Below are 13,252 nucleotides of genomic sequence, written 5' to 3'. Positions count from 1 at the left end.
TCTATTTCTATTGATTTAATTTCTGTAAATAAAAATTATAATTTTTAAAAAGGAAAAAAAATAAGAAATAAACACAAATAATCTTGTCTTTATATAAAGATTATCCCTCGATGTATGTGCATAAACTTTTTAAGTCAATTAAAACATCGAAAACCCAGCAGGATTATTGTCTGTTCATTCGAACCACAAATGGCAAATCATATACCCCCTAATTACCAGGTGGTAATAAATATGGGTGTAACATAATAGCGTTTGTCTTTACAAAAAAAAAGAAATTGAATAAACGTTTATCTTATTTACATTTTGTAAGGCTAAACCATTGTTGAATAATGATTTTATTTTGTCTTAAATTTTTGTTGAATAATGATTTTATTTTGTCTTAAATTTTAATCGTATTTGACCTTTTATAATTTTACTTTTTGTTACTTAATCGTATTTGACCTTTTATAATTTTACTTTTTGTTACTTAATCGTATTTGACCTTTTATAATTTTACTTTTTGTTACTTATTTTATTACTTTTTGTTTTTGTATTCAAATCTTGATGTAGAAAATATATATATATAGAAGCAAATTTTATGAATAAACAGATTAAAAAATAATATTTTTACTTTTCTTCATGGTATCCCGGGTAAAGTGGCAAAAAAACTCGCCATTATGTGTTATATTTTATTTTTTTAAATTTTTCTCTTCCATTTTTTTTTAATGGTGAGATTTAATATTTAACATGTAAAAACATTAAATAAAAAAAGTTATTTTTTTCCCCCCATAATTCTCCTATAAAAGGTAAAAATTTCTACAATATTTTATTATACAACTTTCGATGTTTTCTTTTAAAATATCCAATGTTCTACCTGAGGTCTCGGTGTATGATATATTATGGGGATTCACTTATAATTGTGATGTCCAATACACTCGAGGACCTGCCAATGGAGATCTCCTTTAAATTCTTTAGTTTAAAAGAAATTCTACGTTGCTATGAGGCATTTGACGGAAAATTCTTTGCTTACAATGAATCTGAATTATACAACTGCAATGCACATTTACAAAAATATAAAAATTTCTATTTTTATTTTAAAAAAAAGAAAACAATTAACATTTTTGTTCATGACATATTATAACTTATGTGATATTTTATAAAAGTTATTAATAAATGGACATAAAATTACCTGATTTTAGATCTTACAAGTTCCCAAAACTTATTGGACCACTGACTGAGATTTACTTAGATAGGGTGTTAAGTTACCTTTCGACCAGCACATTATCGGACTCCGTTAAATTAAATACTTTACTTAATAATCTATCTGATGGTGTGTTTGATAATATTAAATTTGTTCAAATACTGAGATTTTAGATCTTAAGATAGTGATTAAGAAATTAGGATACCTTTTACCAATACAGGATAAAAATATTTTAATCAACAAATTTAACTTATCTTACCAAAGTTCTAGTGAAACCTTTATGCAATGGTACATCAGAGTATCTAAATTAAATAAAAAATGTGATTTTTCAGATGATAGTAGGATAAAAGAAAAATTAAGAACGTCTACCTTAAATGATAAAATAAAATATAAATTTAGTAAAAATACTAATTTAAAATTAAACGAAATGGTGGAGATAGGAATTAGATTAGATAGCATTAATGATAAACTAGATATTGATAATATAAGTTTTATGAATCACGATAAAAGGTCTGACAAAGATAAAAACTTTAACATTAGAAATAGAAATAACAATAATAATTATTCTAGACCTAATAATGATTTTAGAAATAATTTTAGACAAAATTATGATAATATAGATAATAATTTTAATAGGAATTATGACAATAATAATTTTAGATACTATGATAGGAATTACTGTAATAATAATTCTAGAAACCATGATAATTATAATAACTTAAACTATAAAAACTATCGCTACAACAATAATAATCAATCTAATTATGGTAGAAATGATACATGGCATAATAATAATCAAAGAAAACAGATCCAATATAGTAACGGACATAATAATTACCAATCCTATAGTAACAATTCAAATAATTATAGAGGTAGCGACTACAGTCAGAGAAAGCAAATACAATATAACAATTCAAATAATTACAGAGGTAGCGACAACAGTCAGAGAAAGCAAATACAATACAACAACAATGACCATAATATAAATAATGAAGAAATTGTTGAAGAGAAAGTCAACTCTATAAAAAACAAAGATGATAACGATTTTAACATAAACAATTTATCTGGGGGCATGCTTAATGATAAAGATAAGGCATTTAAGACTACTTTAAAAGTGAATGATATTATAACACCTATGCAAGTAGACACAGGATTTAAACATACCATCATACTTCATGGTTTGGCTAAAACTTGGTATTAGAGATGTTAAAAAATCCGAGTTACATGCCGCTTATGACGCAAATTTAATTAAGATCATCGGCATTACACAAGTTAAAGTGACTTATGAAGGTATCTCAAAATATTTACAAACGGCGGTCGTTGAGTCTAGGAAAAATAGCTTGTTGGGACGTACATGGATCAACGCTTTCAAATATATTTTTAATAAATTTATCAAATATTGACACAAATTACGAAGATGTAATAAAAAAAATTGATTAAAGAGTGCGAATCCAAATTGACTAATGGGCCAATCAACAAAGCAAGTGTCAAGTTACATTTAAAAAGAGATGCCCAACCTAAAATTATATCACCGAGACGTATTCCTTATTCAAAAATTGATCTTGTGAGCAACGAACTTAAAAAATGGATGCATGATAAAATTATTGAGCCGGTGAATGATGTTCGATGGGCAAGTCCTATTACCGCCGTCTACAAAGATGATGGGGGCATTAGGCTTTGCGCTGATTTTAAGGACACCGTAAACCCAGCTCTAGAAGATTTCAGATACCCACTACCCCGAATTATAGATCTAATAGCTAAACTTTCAGAAGGAAAGAAATTTACGAAGATTAACTTTAAAAATTCTTTCTTACAGGTCAAAGTTGCAAAAATATTTTAACTATATCTACGCACAAGAGATATTACCAATTTACTAGACTTCCTTTTGGGCTTAAGATCTCATCTGCAATTTTCCAACAGATCATGGACCAAATTTTCGGTGACAAGATGTCATATTTTATATTGATGATTTACTTATAACTGGGAAAAACGATGAAGCTCACCTAATTAACATAAAAAAAGTGTTTGATAGAACATCATCGTTTGGGCTAGTACCTAACTTCAACAAAAGTATGTTTTTTAAAAATAAAGTGAGGTTCCTTGGTCATGACATTGACACCAAGGGGATTCATGCTAATCATGACAAAATTGAAGCAATAATTAAAATGCCAGAACCAAAATCAGCTGCTGAATTATCAACATTTCTGGGAATGGCTGGCAAGTATAAAAAAATTTTGAACAATTTTGCAGAAATAGCCGATCCTCTATATAAAATCGTCAACAATGAAAAATGGGTCTTGGAACTTAGAACACTCTAGAAGTTTTAATGAACTTAAGAAGTTGATTAATCTTCATAGGCGTAGCCAGAATTTTCTTAAATGGGGGGGGGGGGGGGAATTACTGGGGGCTTCGCTCCCAGACGCCTTTTGGGAGGGCCTTCAGCCGGGTTACTTTAGTTTATATATAGTCATAAGATATTTTTACAAGATAGGAAGTTAATTTTAATAAAGAAAATAAGCCTGGAACAAATATGAAATATATTTTTTATTAGTTTATATAAAATATAATAAATTACTTGTAAAACATTAATATAAAAGCATGGTAATAATTTATTCCAAACAAGTATAAGAAATTTATTTAGAAAAAGTAAGTAGGCATATAGTTGATATTCCTCTATTATATAGAATTAGTTACAAAATACTAGGTAAAATTCCACTTACACAGACATATTTGACAGTTAGAGAATATATTACAGTTAATATTTTAACAAATTTTACTAATCAATGCTCTTGATAATAAATATAGCAACAATTTGCATTCAATTATTTAACGTCATCTATTTATTTTAGATAAAATATTAAAAATTAATCTTCATATTATTGATTCCACAATGTCTTTAAAAGTTATTTTCTGATGTCCTTATCAATATTTTATAGTTTTCTGTAAAATATATAATTCGCTATATTGGTAAAAATTACTTGATTGTCATATGATAATTTATAAAATTAGATATACTGTAAATATACGACATATAATATTCCAATGTTTGTATTGTCCTTTAATTTTTTTATTTATATGATTTAATTTTATCAATAGTTTTATAATTTTATTTTACTTTTATTAAGATAAAGGAATTAAAATTACTTACTTTATAAAAAATTATATTTGATATATTATATTATTTAGAAATTTTATGGATCTATTATTAATAATTATAATACATTTCACTTTTGTCTTAAGACTTATCTTATATTCAGAGTTGGGCAGTACCGCGAATACTTGTATCTAAGATACAAGATACAAGATCCTTTTGTATCTTGTACTCAGTATCTTATTGACATTTTTAATAAGATACTAGTATCTGTATCTAAGATCCTTTATTTTGAAAAGAATCTTGTATCTTTTTCATTTTCTTTAAAAAGATACAGATACAGATTCTTTTTAATATTCTTGTTTAAAACATTTACATATCACACAATGTAACTTTATTTTCTTCGTGAAATCTTGTATTATTTTCTTTATTTTTTCCCGCTATATTTTAAAAATATTGATAACCAAAATTAGTTGGAAATGTTATAGGTCATAAAGATAGATAGATTAAAAATAACAACACCAAAACTAAATAAGAGAAGGATATATTTTATATGTAATATTTTTTAATTTGTAAAATGTTTAACAATCATAGTAGTGAAGATGAAATTATGGAGATGGGTTCTCCTGAATCAAATCCGAATCATAAAATAAAGTAATTCATGTGAAAAAGAACAAGGTACAAGCTGAATGTCAATATTGCACAAGTAAAAAAGTTATTAAAGGTTCAACAAACTCCTTTACAAACTTTGTTAAACATATTAAAGTATATTATATTTTTATTTTATAATTATCAACATAATAATACCTATACTTAAGTCCCTCTTAGATAATTGTTATTAAAAAATTTTATAGAAGATGGTTGATTACAAATTAAAATCATTTTGGATATATATTTTTTAGGGGTGTGTCGATACCACTTTTTGGAGGCCGATCCGATATTCCCGATATTAAATTGATATCGGCCGATTACCGATCCGATATCGTATCTATATTTTGTATTCTCTAAAGATACCAATGCTTTTAATTTTTAATATACTTTATTAGTATAACATCTATAATTTAACTATACCATAACTTATGTCACTCAAATATATTATAATGATGAGTTATAGTTTATATTCAATTCAATTGCAATTCTAAAAGTATATAAAATATTTTTATTATTAAATCACTTTTATATAATAATAATAACATTAATCTATATACATAATAAGTAATAAACAATTATATTATGAAATTTGAAATAAATATTTAACATTAATATAACGAAGATTTCTTTTTAAAAATACCAATATTTCCAATTTATCAGAGGTCAGCTTGCGGCGATAATAACTGTCAATATCACCAGCTTCACTAAAAACAGATTCTGAAGAGAATCTCGCACACCTTTATAAACAGAATGCGCAAAAAAAATAACAATATGGCAGAATATTTATTAATTAATTATTAAACATAATAATTTTCTTTAATGCATTTTAAATTGATTAAATTTTGTAAATAAATACTGTAATGTAATTTTATTTATATTATAAATAAATAAAATATAACTAATAAAGTTAAATTCTACCTTATTATAATTATTTTATTAAGAGCCTTTTAAAATTATCTAATATTTTTATATATCAATTGTAGCTTAAATATTTTCTCTAATAAGAACTTAAAATAATTATATATAAAATATATTAGGGATGCGCCGATTTTTTATCGGATCGGATCGGGCCGTTTCACCCATTTTAAAATATCGGTTATCCGCCAATATTATAAAATTTGATCCGATATAAAATGGCTTCTTTAACAAAAATAAAATGTTATAAAATTTTTAAAAAAATTATATATAAAATCATTTATTTTTATAAATAAATCGAAATCCATTTTTATGTATATTTTTTTTTAATAATAATTGTGTATTTAATATTTATAATATAAAGTTGTACAATATTATGATATTTTTTATATATAATTAATGATTTTGCAAGAAATATATAAAAAAAATTTGAAAAGATATTTACATGATATATATATATATATATATATGATATTACAAACGCAAGAATTAATAAGTCATATTAGAAAATAAACTAATTTAAATAATACATAAAAATCACAAATAAGTAATGATAAATACTTATTAAAGATTATGAATAAAATAAAACTAGTATATTTTTTTTAGAGATGCCATTTAGCCATATACTCCGAATATAAGCTATATTTAAAACAACACAGAAAATAACCTGCAATTCTAATAAATCATTTGATTTTATTTTTTTTCTTATTTGCAAATTTTCAACTCCCATTAAATATACTACTCTCCCTTCCCTGTTTAAGCTATTAATAGGTAAAAACTAATATTAAAATCCCTGGTTATTATAATTAATTTATAAATATTTTATTAATTATTGCAAATAATTCTTATATGTGTTTGCTACAGTGGCGTAGCTAGGAATTTTCCTTAGAGGGGGTCCATACATATAAAAGCTGGGGGCTTCGCCCCCCAAACCCCTTTAACGGGCCTTCGGCCCTTTTGCCCGGCCTTCGGCCGGGTTTATTTTACAAATCATAATCATATCTTCGATAATATATTATAAATATATTTTTTAAATGCATCAATAATATGTTATTATAATTTAGTAGATTATTCTCAATGACTTTATAATAATACTATCCAGAATAATTTCAATAGTAATATAATATCCTTCCACAAACATCAAAACCAAAAAATATAATTGATATAAAATCACTTTTAAGTCTTTTGAACGTATAATCTAAAAAAAAAATTTGCTCTGGGAGGGGTCCAAACCCGAAAACCACCCCCGTAGCTACGCCACTGGTTTGCTATGTTCTTCACAAATAAATAATAAAAACTGTATTTTATAAACTCATCTAATTTAATTGGTATTTATAATTTAAAAGGATCTTGTATTTAAGATACTCTAATTTAGTAAAAGATACAAGTATCTTTTATCTTGTATCTTTTTGATATTTTGAAAAAGATACTAGTATCTGTATCTAAGATTCATTTTTTATAAAGAATCTGTATCTGTATCTATATTCTTTTTCTGGAGGACCTGCCCAACTCTGCTTATATTCCATTTCTTAAAAAGCATTTTTGGTTCACTTTTTTTCATATATAAATGCTTTTTTCGAAAAATGTATAACTTATGATGAATATTTTTATAAAAAAATATTAACTTTTACATTCTTTCTTTCAAATTATTTTTTAAGTTATATGCATACATTTTTGGGGGTCACGGAGTGGGGGGAGGACTAAGGGGGTTATTTTTTATTAGCTTAAAATGATATTCACGAAAAGTGATAAATTTCTGAATGGGGGGGGGATTTCCTCTTGCTCCCCCTGGCCCCTATGTTATCCTCCTTCTTTGACATATTTTAACCCTGAATTATCTATAGGAATAGCCACTGACGCATCTAAATGTGGTTTAAGAGCTGAATTATTTCATACTGAAAAAGATGGCAAAGAAAACCCAATAGCTTTCGCGTCGAGAACTTTATTAAAATCCGAAATGTACTATACCAATATTGAGCGTGAGGCTCTCGCTATTATGTTCGCTATAAAAAGGTTCCAGGAATACTTAATCGGCACAAAATTTACAATTATTACTAACCATAAACCTCTTGTTCACATCTTTACCAAGGGTCTTAATGATAATAGTACTATGTTCTTAAGACTCCAGAAGTGGAATATAACATTAGGAGGATATGATTTTAATATAAAGTATAAAACCGATAAATATAATATTGTTCCTGATTGTATCTTTAGATTGCCACAAAAATGTCATGATGAAATTGTTGAAAATATCACTATAATAAATGACTTTGGGGATTTACCTATCAATTTTAATCAAATACGTGATGAAACTTTCAAAGATATTTTAAAACAAGTCACAAATGATATAAAGGACAACAGGCCTATAAAGAACAATATCTATAAAAACATTGAATTGAAATTAAGTATAATTAAGGATAGCCTTTACAAAAGCAACAAAATCATAATTCCGTCTTCTATGAGAAAAAATGTACTATAGTCATTACATGAAGGTCATTACATGAAGGTCATTACATGAAGGTCATTACATGAAGATCATTACATGAAGCAGGAAAAATCAAATCCTTAGCTAAAGATTACATGTGGTGGTCTGGTATAAATAATGACATAGATATGGAAGTGAAAAGTTGTGACGATTGTAATATATATCATGACAATGCTAAAAAGATACAAAAACCCTGGGTTGGCAACCAAACCATTTGAAAGGGTACACATAGATTGCGGGTCCGTTCTTCACAAGAAATTGATTGATAATAGTCGATGCCTAAAATTTCCAATCATTATTCCTGTTAAAATATTACGACGGATGTTACTTTAAAATAAATTTTCAAAACTATTTCGCTATATGGAATACCTGAAACTATAGTTACTGATAACGGCACTAACTTTACAAGTAACGATTTAAAAAAATTTCTCAATGATTATGGTATCAAACATGTGCTCACATCTGCTTATCACCAGCAATCCAATTCCAGGTAGAACGCATGGTGAGAACGTTCAAAACACATATGAAAAGGAATATCAAAAGTGACTTAGACATCGCACTTGACAAATTTTTATTTAAATATAGAAACACGCGTAATGATACTACAGGAGTTACACCTTTCAAGAGAATGTTCAATCAAGATATTAGAGTTAAATGGGACTTAATAAAACAGTTGGAAAAGAAGGAGAACAAAATCAACATTACTTTACCACGAAATAGAACCTTTAACGTAGGAGATTTTGTTTGGTACAAAGTACAAGGTGATGATAAATGGTGTAAAGGCAGGTCACACACAAAGAAAGTGATATGATGTTCCAAATTAAGACAGATAAAGGTATTTTGAGGAGACACTTAGATCAATTAAGAATAAGAAATTGTTTTAACACACTTATTAATTATGACTCTAATTCTAAGGATTCTTTTAAGAAGGGAAGTGTGGACAAAAATATAAAAATTACTGATAAAAATAATGTAATACCGATTTCTAGACCTTTGCGAATTTAACAAAAACCTGCTTATTTAAAAGACTACATAACTTAAAATATAAAAGTAAATTAAATATTAAAACGCGTAAAGTAAATTAAATACCAAAACGCTTACACTAAAACGCAAAAATGAAAACGCTAAAAATATTATATAACAATCTTATTGATTTATCATTCTTTACTTATTCTTATATCCAACTTGATGAATTATATTCGTAACTTACTGATAATAATAACAACTGAGTACTACCAAGCAAGCTACATGTCAAAATCTTGATTTATAAAGACAACTTACGATAAGGATATCAAGCTAACGATTTAAACAAACCAATGTGCAAAATCGATTTAAACAAACCAACGATTGGGACAAGCCAACGATTACGATGACTTATGAAACAACTTGATGACTAAAACGATAAACTACTTTGACAACAAACTCTCTATGACAGATTAGATAAAATTTTGGGAAAGCTTCTTTTAGAAGAAGGGGAATGTTGAATAATGATTTTATTTTATCTTAAATTTTTGTTGAATAATGATTTTGTTTTGTCTTAAATTTTAATCGTATTTGACCTTTTATAATTTTACTTTTTGTTACTTAATCGTATTTGCCCTTTTATAATTTTACTTTTTGTTACTTATTTTATTACTTTTTGTTACTTATTTTATTACTTTTTGTTACTTATTTTATTACTTTTTGTTACTTATTTTATTACTTTTTGTTACTTATTTTATTACTTTTTGTTTTTATCTTGATGTAGAAAATATATATATAGAAGCAAATTTTATGAATAAAACAGATTAAAAAATAATATTTTTACTTTTCTTCAACCATCAATAACAATGAAGGGACATTTAAAAAATTAAAATAAAATATATTGTAAATACAATAGTTAACTTTAAAAACGTGGTAATTTTTAAGATAATTTAAGCAATTATTTTGAGTCCTCTGAGATTGTAAAAACTAGTGTTGTTAATTAGTCGACTTCTTCCAACTACGACTAATTGTCGTAATCGAGAAAATAGATTAAACTTTAGCGACTAAATTGGGCGATTAGTCAACTGATTTGAATTGCTTTTATTTTATTTTATTTTATTTCTATTATATTTTTTTTATTCAATTATATCGGAATTTGTTTACTTTTAGTGCCTGGCTGACACTAAATCTAATGTTTTGCATATTTTTCAAAATTATTATTTTATTAAAATTAGGGTAGATTTTTTATATTTCTAAAAACTTTATTAAAATAAATATATTAAAAATAAATAATATTAATTTAAGTCTTAATCAACTAATTAGCATGCTAAAGTTTATCGAATTTTAGACTATAACTAATAGTTAATTGTTTGCTAGTCGACTAAATTTTGTCGATTAAAAACACTAGTAAAGACTAGTAAGGTGTGACCCTATATATGGATTGTTGCTACCAAGAATCAGACTTGGCTTAGCTTACTCATCAGATTCCATAACTAATTTTATCTTTAATTATATTAAAAAATTAATATTATCATAGTTAATATCTCTAGATTAAACCTCACTTATAGCTATAATTATTTCATAAATAAAATATTTTATATATAAATTAATTTACCTATTTTCTTTCTTTTAACCTTTTTGCTTCCAATTTATATCTATCAGACTACAATTTACCTTCTTTTATTATCTAATGAATAGTAAAATTAAAAAACTATATTTATATGTACTTTGTTGGACTCCTACTCCTTTATTGCCTCGCATCTTCTGTAAATATCATCAACATCAAATAGCTTCTAGTTCCAACATAAAAATTTTTTATCTCACACTCAATATCTATTCTTTCTTTATTTTCTAATAAATACAAAATAAATGAATAAAATTTAATTAAATATACTGAGTTTTAACAAAGAACTAGAGGTATAGTATTAAATCTAAAAATGAGTAATATAGTTGATTAATGTCTTTGAACTTGGCCAACACAAATCAAAATATTATAGTGGATTAATTTTATTTTCAATTATTTATTTAATTACGATTGTAAAATAATTTAAATTATATTAAATCGATTAAGCTTCATCTTTTAATGATTGATTGATAATTAGACATTCTGAGTGATAAATATTCCATTTTTAATACAGAATTTTTGCTATTGTTAACATAGTGAAAATATAATTTATATATATTATATAATAATTAAAATAATACTCATTAAAATAGATTTTATATAGTATTATTAATTTTTAATAACAAATCTATATATAACGTATAATAGAATTCTAAAAAAATATCGAGGGGGCTATCAGATTTTTTTTCCATTTAGGTGGCTATCAGTGAGCCATTAAAAAGATTTTTCTTATTCAGGCAGCTATTTAAATTTTTTAGGGGGCTTGAGCCCCTTCGCGCACTTGCCAAGTGATGTTACTTCAACAATCCATTTATAAAGGTATATTGGATAAAGAATAAGTTGCAGTTCAAAGTACATTTAATGAAATACACGTTTAAACTAATTTTATTTAGATTTTTTGGATTGTGAAGAAATATTATTTATGAATGATAGAAATATAAAAAAAATAGTTACAGATCGTTATATTATTTGCTTTTGTCAATGTGAGTTGCTAAAATTTATAATGCCTTGTGTGGTATTTTAAAGTTTTTTTAAATGAGTCAGTGTAGGAATAAAAAACATATTCTATCTATTTTGTAATTCTTTAGTTGTATAATTTTTTTTATATCAGCAATCCCAAACATTTAGTACTGTAGGAAGGCATTGTAGAAAAATTTTCCACTTTTGTAATTCTGTACTTGTAAAATTTTTTCATATTCAAGATCACAATTATTTAATGCTCTTTGATATTATAAATTATAATATATCAATTCCGACGAATATTTAATACTGTAATAAATAGATAAATATTTTGTATTAAAAAATTTTGTCCTAATATCACCAAATGTCTGTTTTACTTTCATTATTTATATGCTAGATAATAAAATTTACAATACTAGTTAATGGTTTGCAAATTCCATCTAAAAAGTAAAATATTAAAAGAAGACCCATCCGAAGACAGGCGAAATAGGGGATATGGGGGGGGGGCAAAGTCCCCATAAAAATATATTAGTTGAGCCCCCTGGGAGCAAAGGCTAGTGAAAATCCTGCCACCAACTAACAATTGTGAATGTAAAAGAGTTATTTGAACATGAATTAAATTTGTAAAAGGCTATCATTCACAATGAATAAATTATTATAGTATATTGTTTGGCACTAATATAAATTTGCTGATATAATGTATAACTCTTTTAAATTAAATTTAAAAAGAGAGCGTAAATCCAAAGTCTTATTTGAATAATGATGACTATGATTGTATGCGATATATCAATTTGGTCAATGTTTAGCAATATAATGGTTATAATAGGTCTATAATAAAGGTATTGAATAATTTTTCAGCAATATATTTTGCCCGTTTTTTAATTGATAACTCCTTAATAAATTTATCTCACCCCTAGCCTATCGTTCTATATGCCTATATCCTACCTCCATTAAAAAAATTGGAAGCAAACTACTCTAGCCCCCACCCCCTCCATTTATGTATTGCCATTAATTCACAAAACCAAAAAGATCAAAAATAGCAAAAAATAGATCTTAATAATTTTTTTTATTCCTATAGCTACATCCATCAACTGCTTTTTCTCACCAATAAAATTCAGTTATAAATTTAAGCAGAAAATTAGACATTTTACCAAAAAAGCTTAAAAAAATTTATACATTGGATAAAAAATTCAAATCGAAATTTTTAGATAATTATGGTTAATTTTAGGGAACGCAATTTGTATTATTATTGTTTGCTTAAATGTAAAATTTAATAAAAAAATAAAATATAATATAATATAAAATGGATTTTTACATGTTGAAAAGTTTGAATTTTCTTTGTCTAACTGTGCATAACTTTGGATCCTGTTATTAGACTTTAAC

At 25.6% G+C, this 13,252-nt stretch overlaps 1 protein-coding gene across 1 annotated transcript; it reads left to right on the top strand.

Annotated features, from left to right (window-relative positions):
* Window positions 1-1,607: 1,607 nt before the first annotated feature.
* On the top strand, window positions 1,608-3,020 carry LOC135931518 (probable serine/threonine-protein kinase clkA). Its single transcript, XM_065468693.1, has 2 exons — window positions 1,608-2,358; window positions 2,623-3,020. Exons 1-2 carry the CDS (start codon window positions 1,608-1,610, stop codon window positions 3,018-3,020), a joined length of 1,149 nt encoding a protein of 382 aa, XP_065324765.1.
* Window positions 3,021-13,252: the final 10,232 nt, after the last annotated feature.

The sequence above is a fragment of the Gordionus sp. m RMFG-2023 genome, chromosome 1 (genome assembly GCF_954871325.1).
Source record: "Gordionus sp. m RMFG-2023 chromosome 1, tfGorSpeb1-WG-v2, whole genome shotgun sequence".
Classification (NCBI taxonomy): domain Eukaryota; kingdom Metazoa; phylum Nematomorpha; class Gordioida; order Chordodea; family Parachordodidae; genus Gordionus; species Gordionus sp. m RMFG-2023.
Note: the sequence above shows the minus strand (reverse complement) of the source record. Positions and strands in the feature narration are given on the sequence as shown.

Bases quoted from the DNA above. Each gene is read 5' to 3' on its own strand.
- LOC135931518 (XM_065468693.1), top strand. From the start codon at position 1,608: ATGGTGGAGATAGGAATTAGATTAGATAGCATTAATGATAAACTAGAT. The intron at 2,359-2,622 runs GTTTGGCTAAAA...AATTGATTAAAG, and splicing joins ACATACCATCATACTTCATG to AGTGCGAATCCAAATTGACT.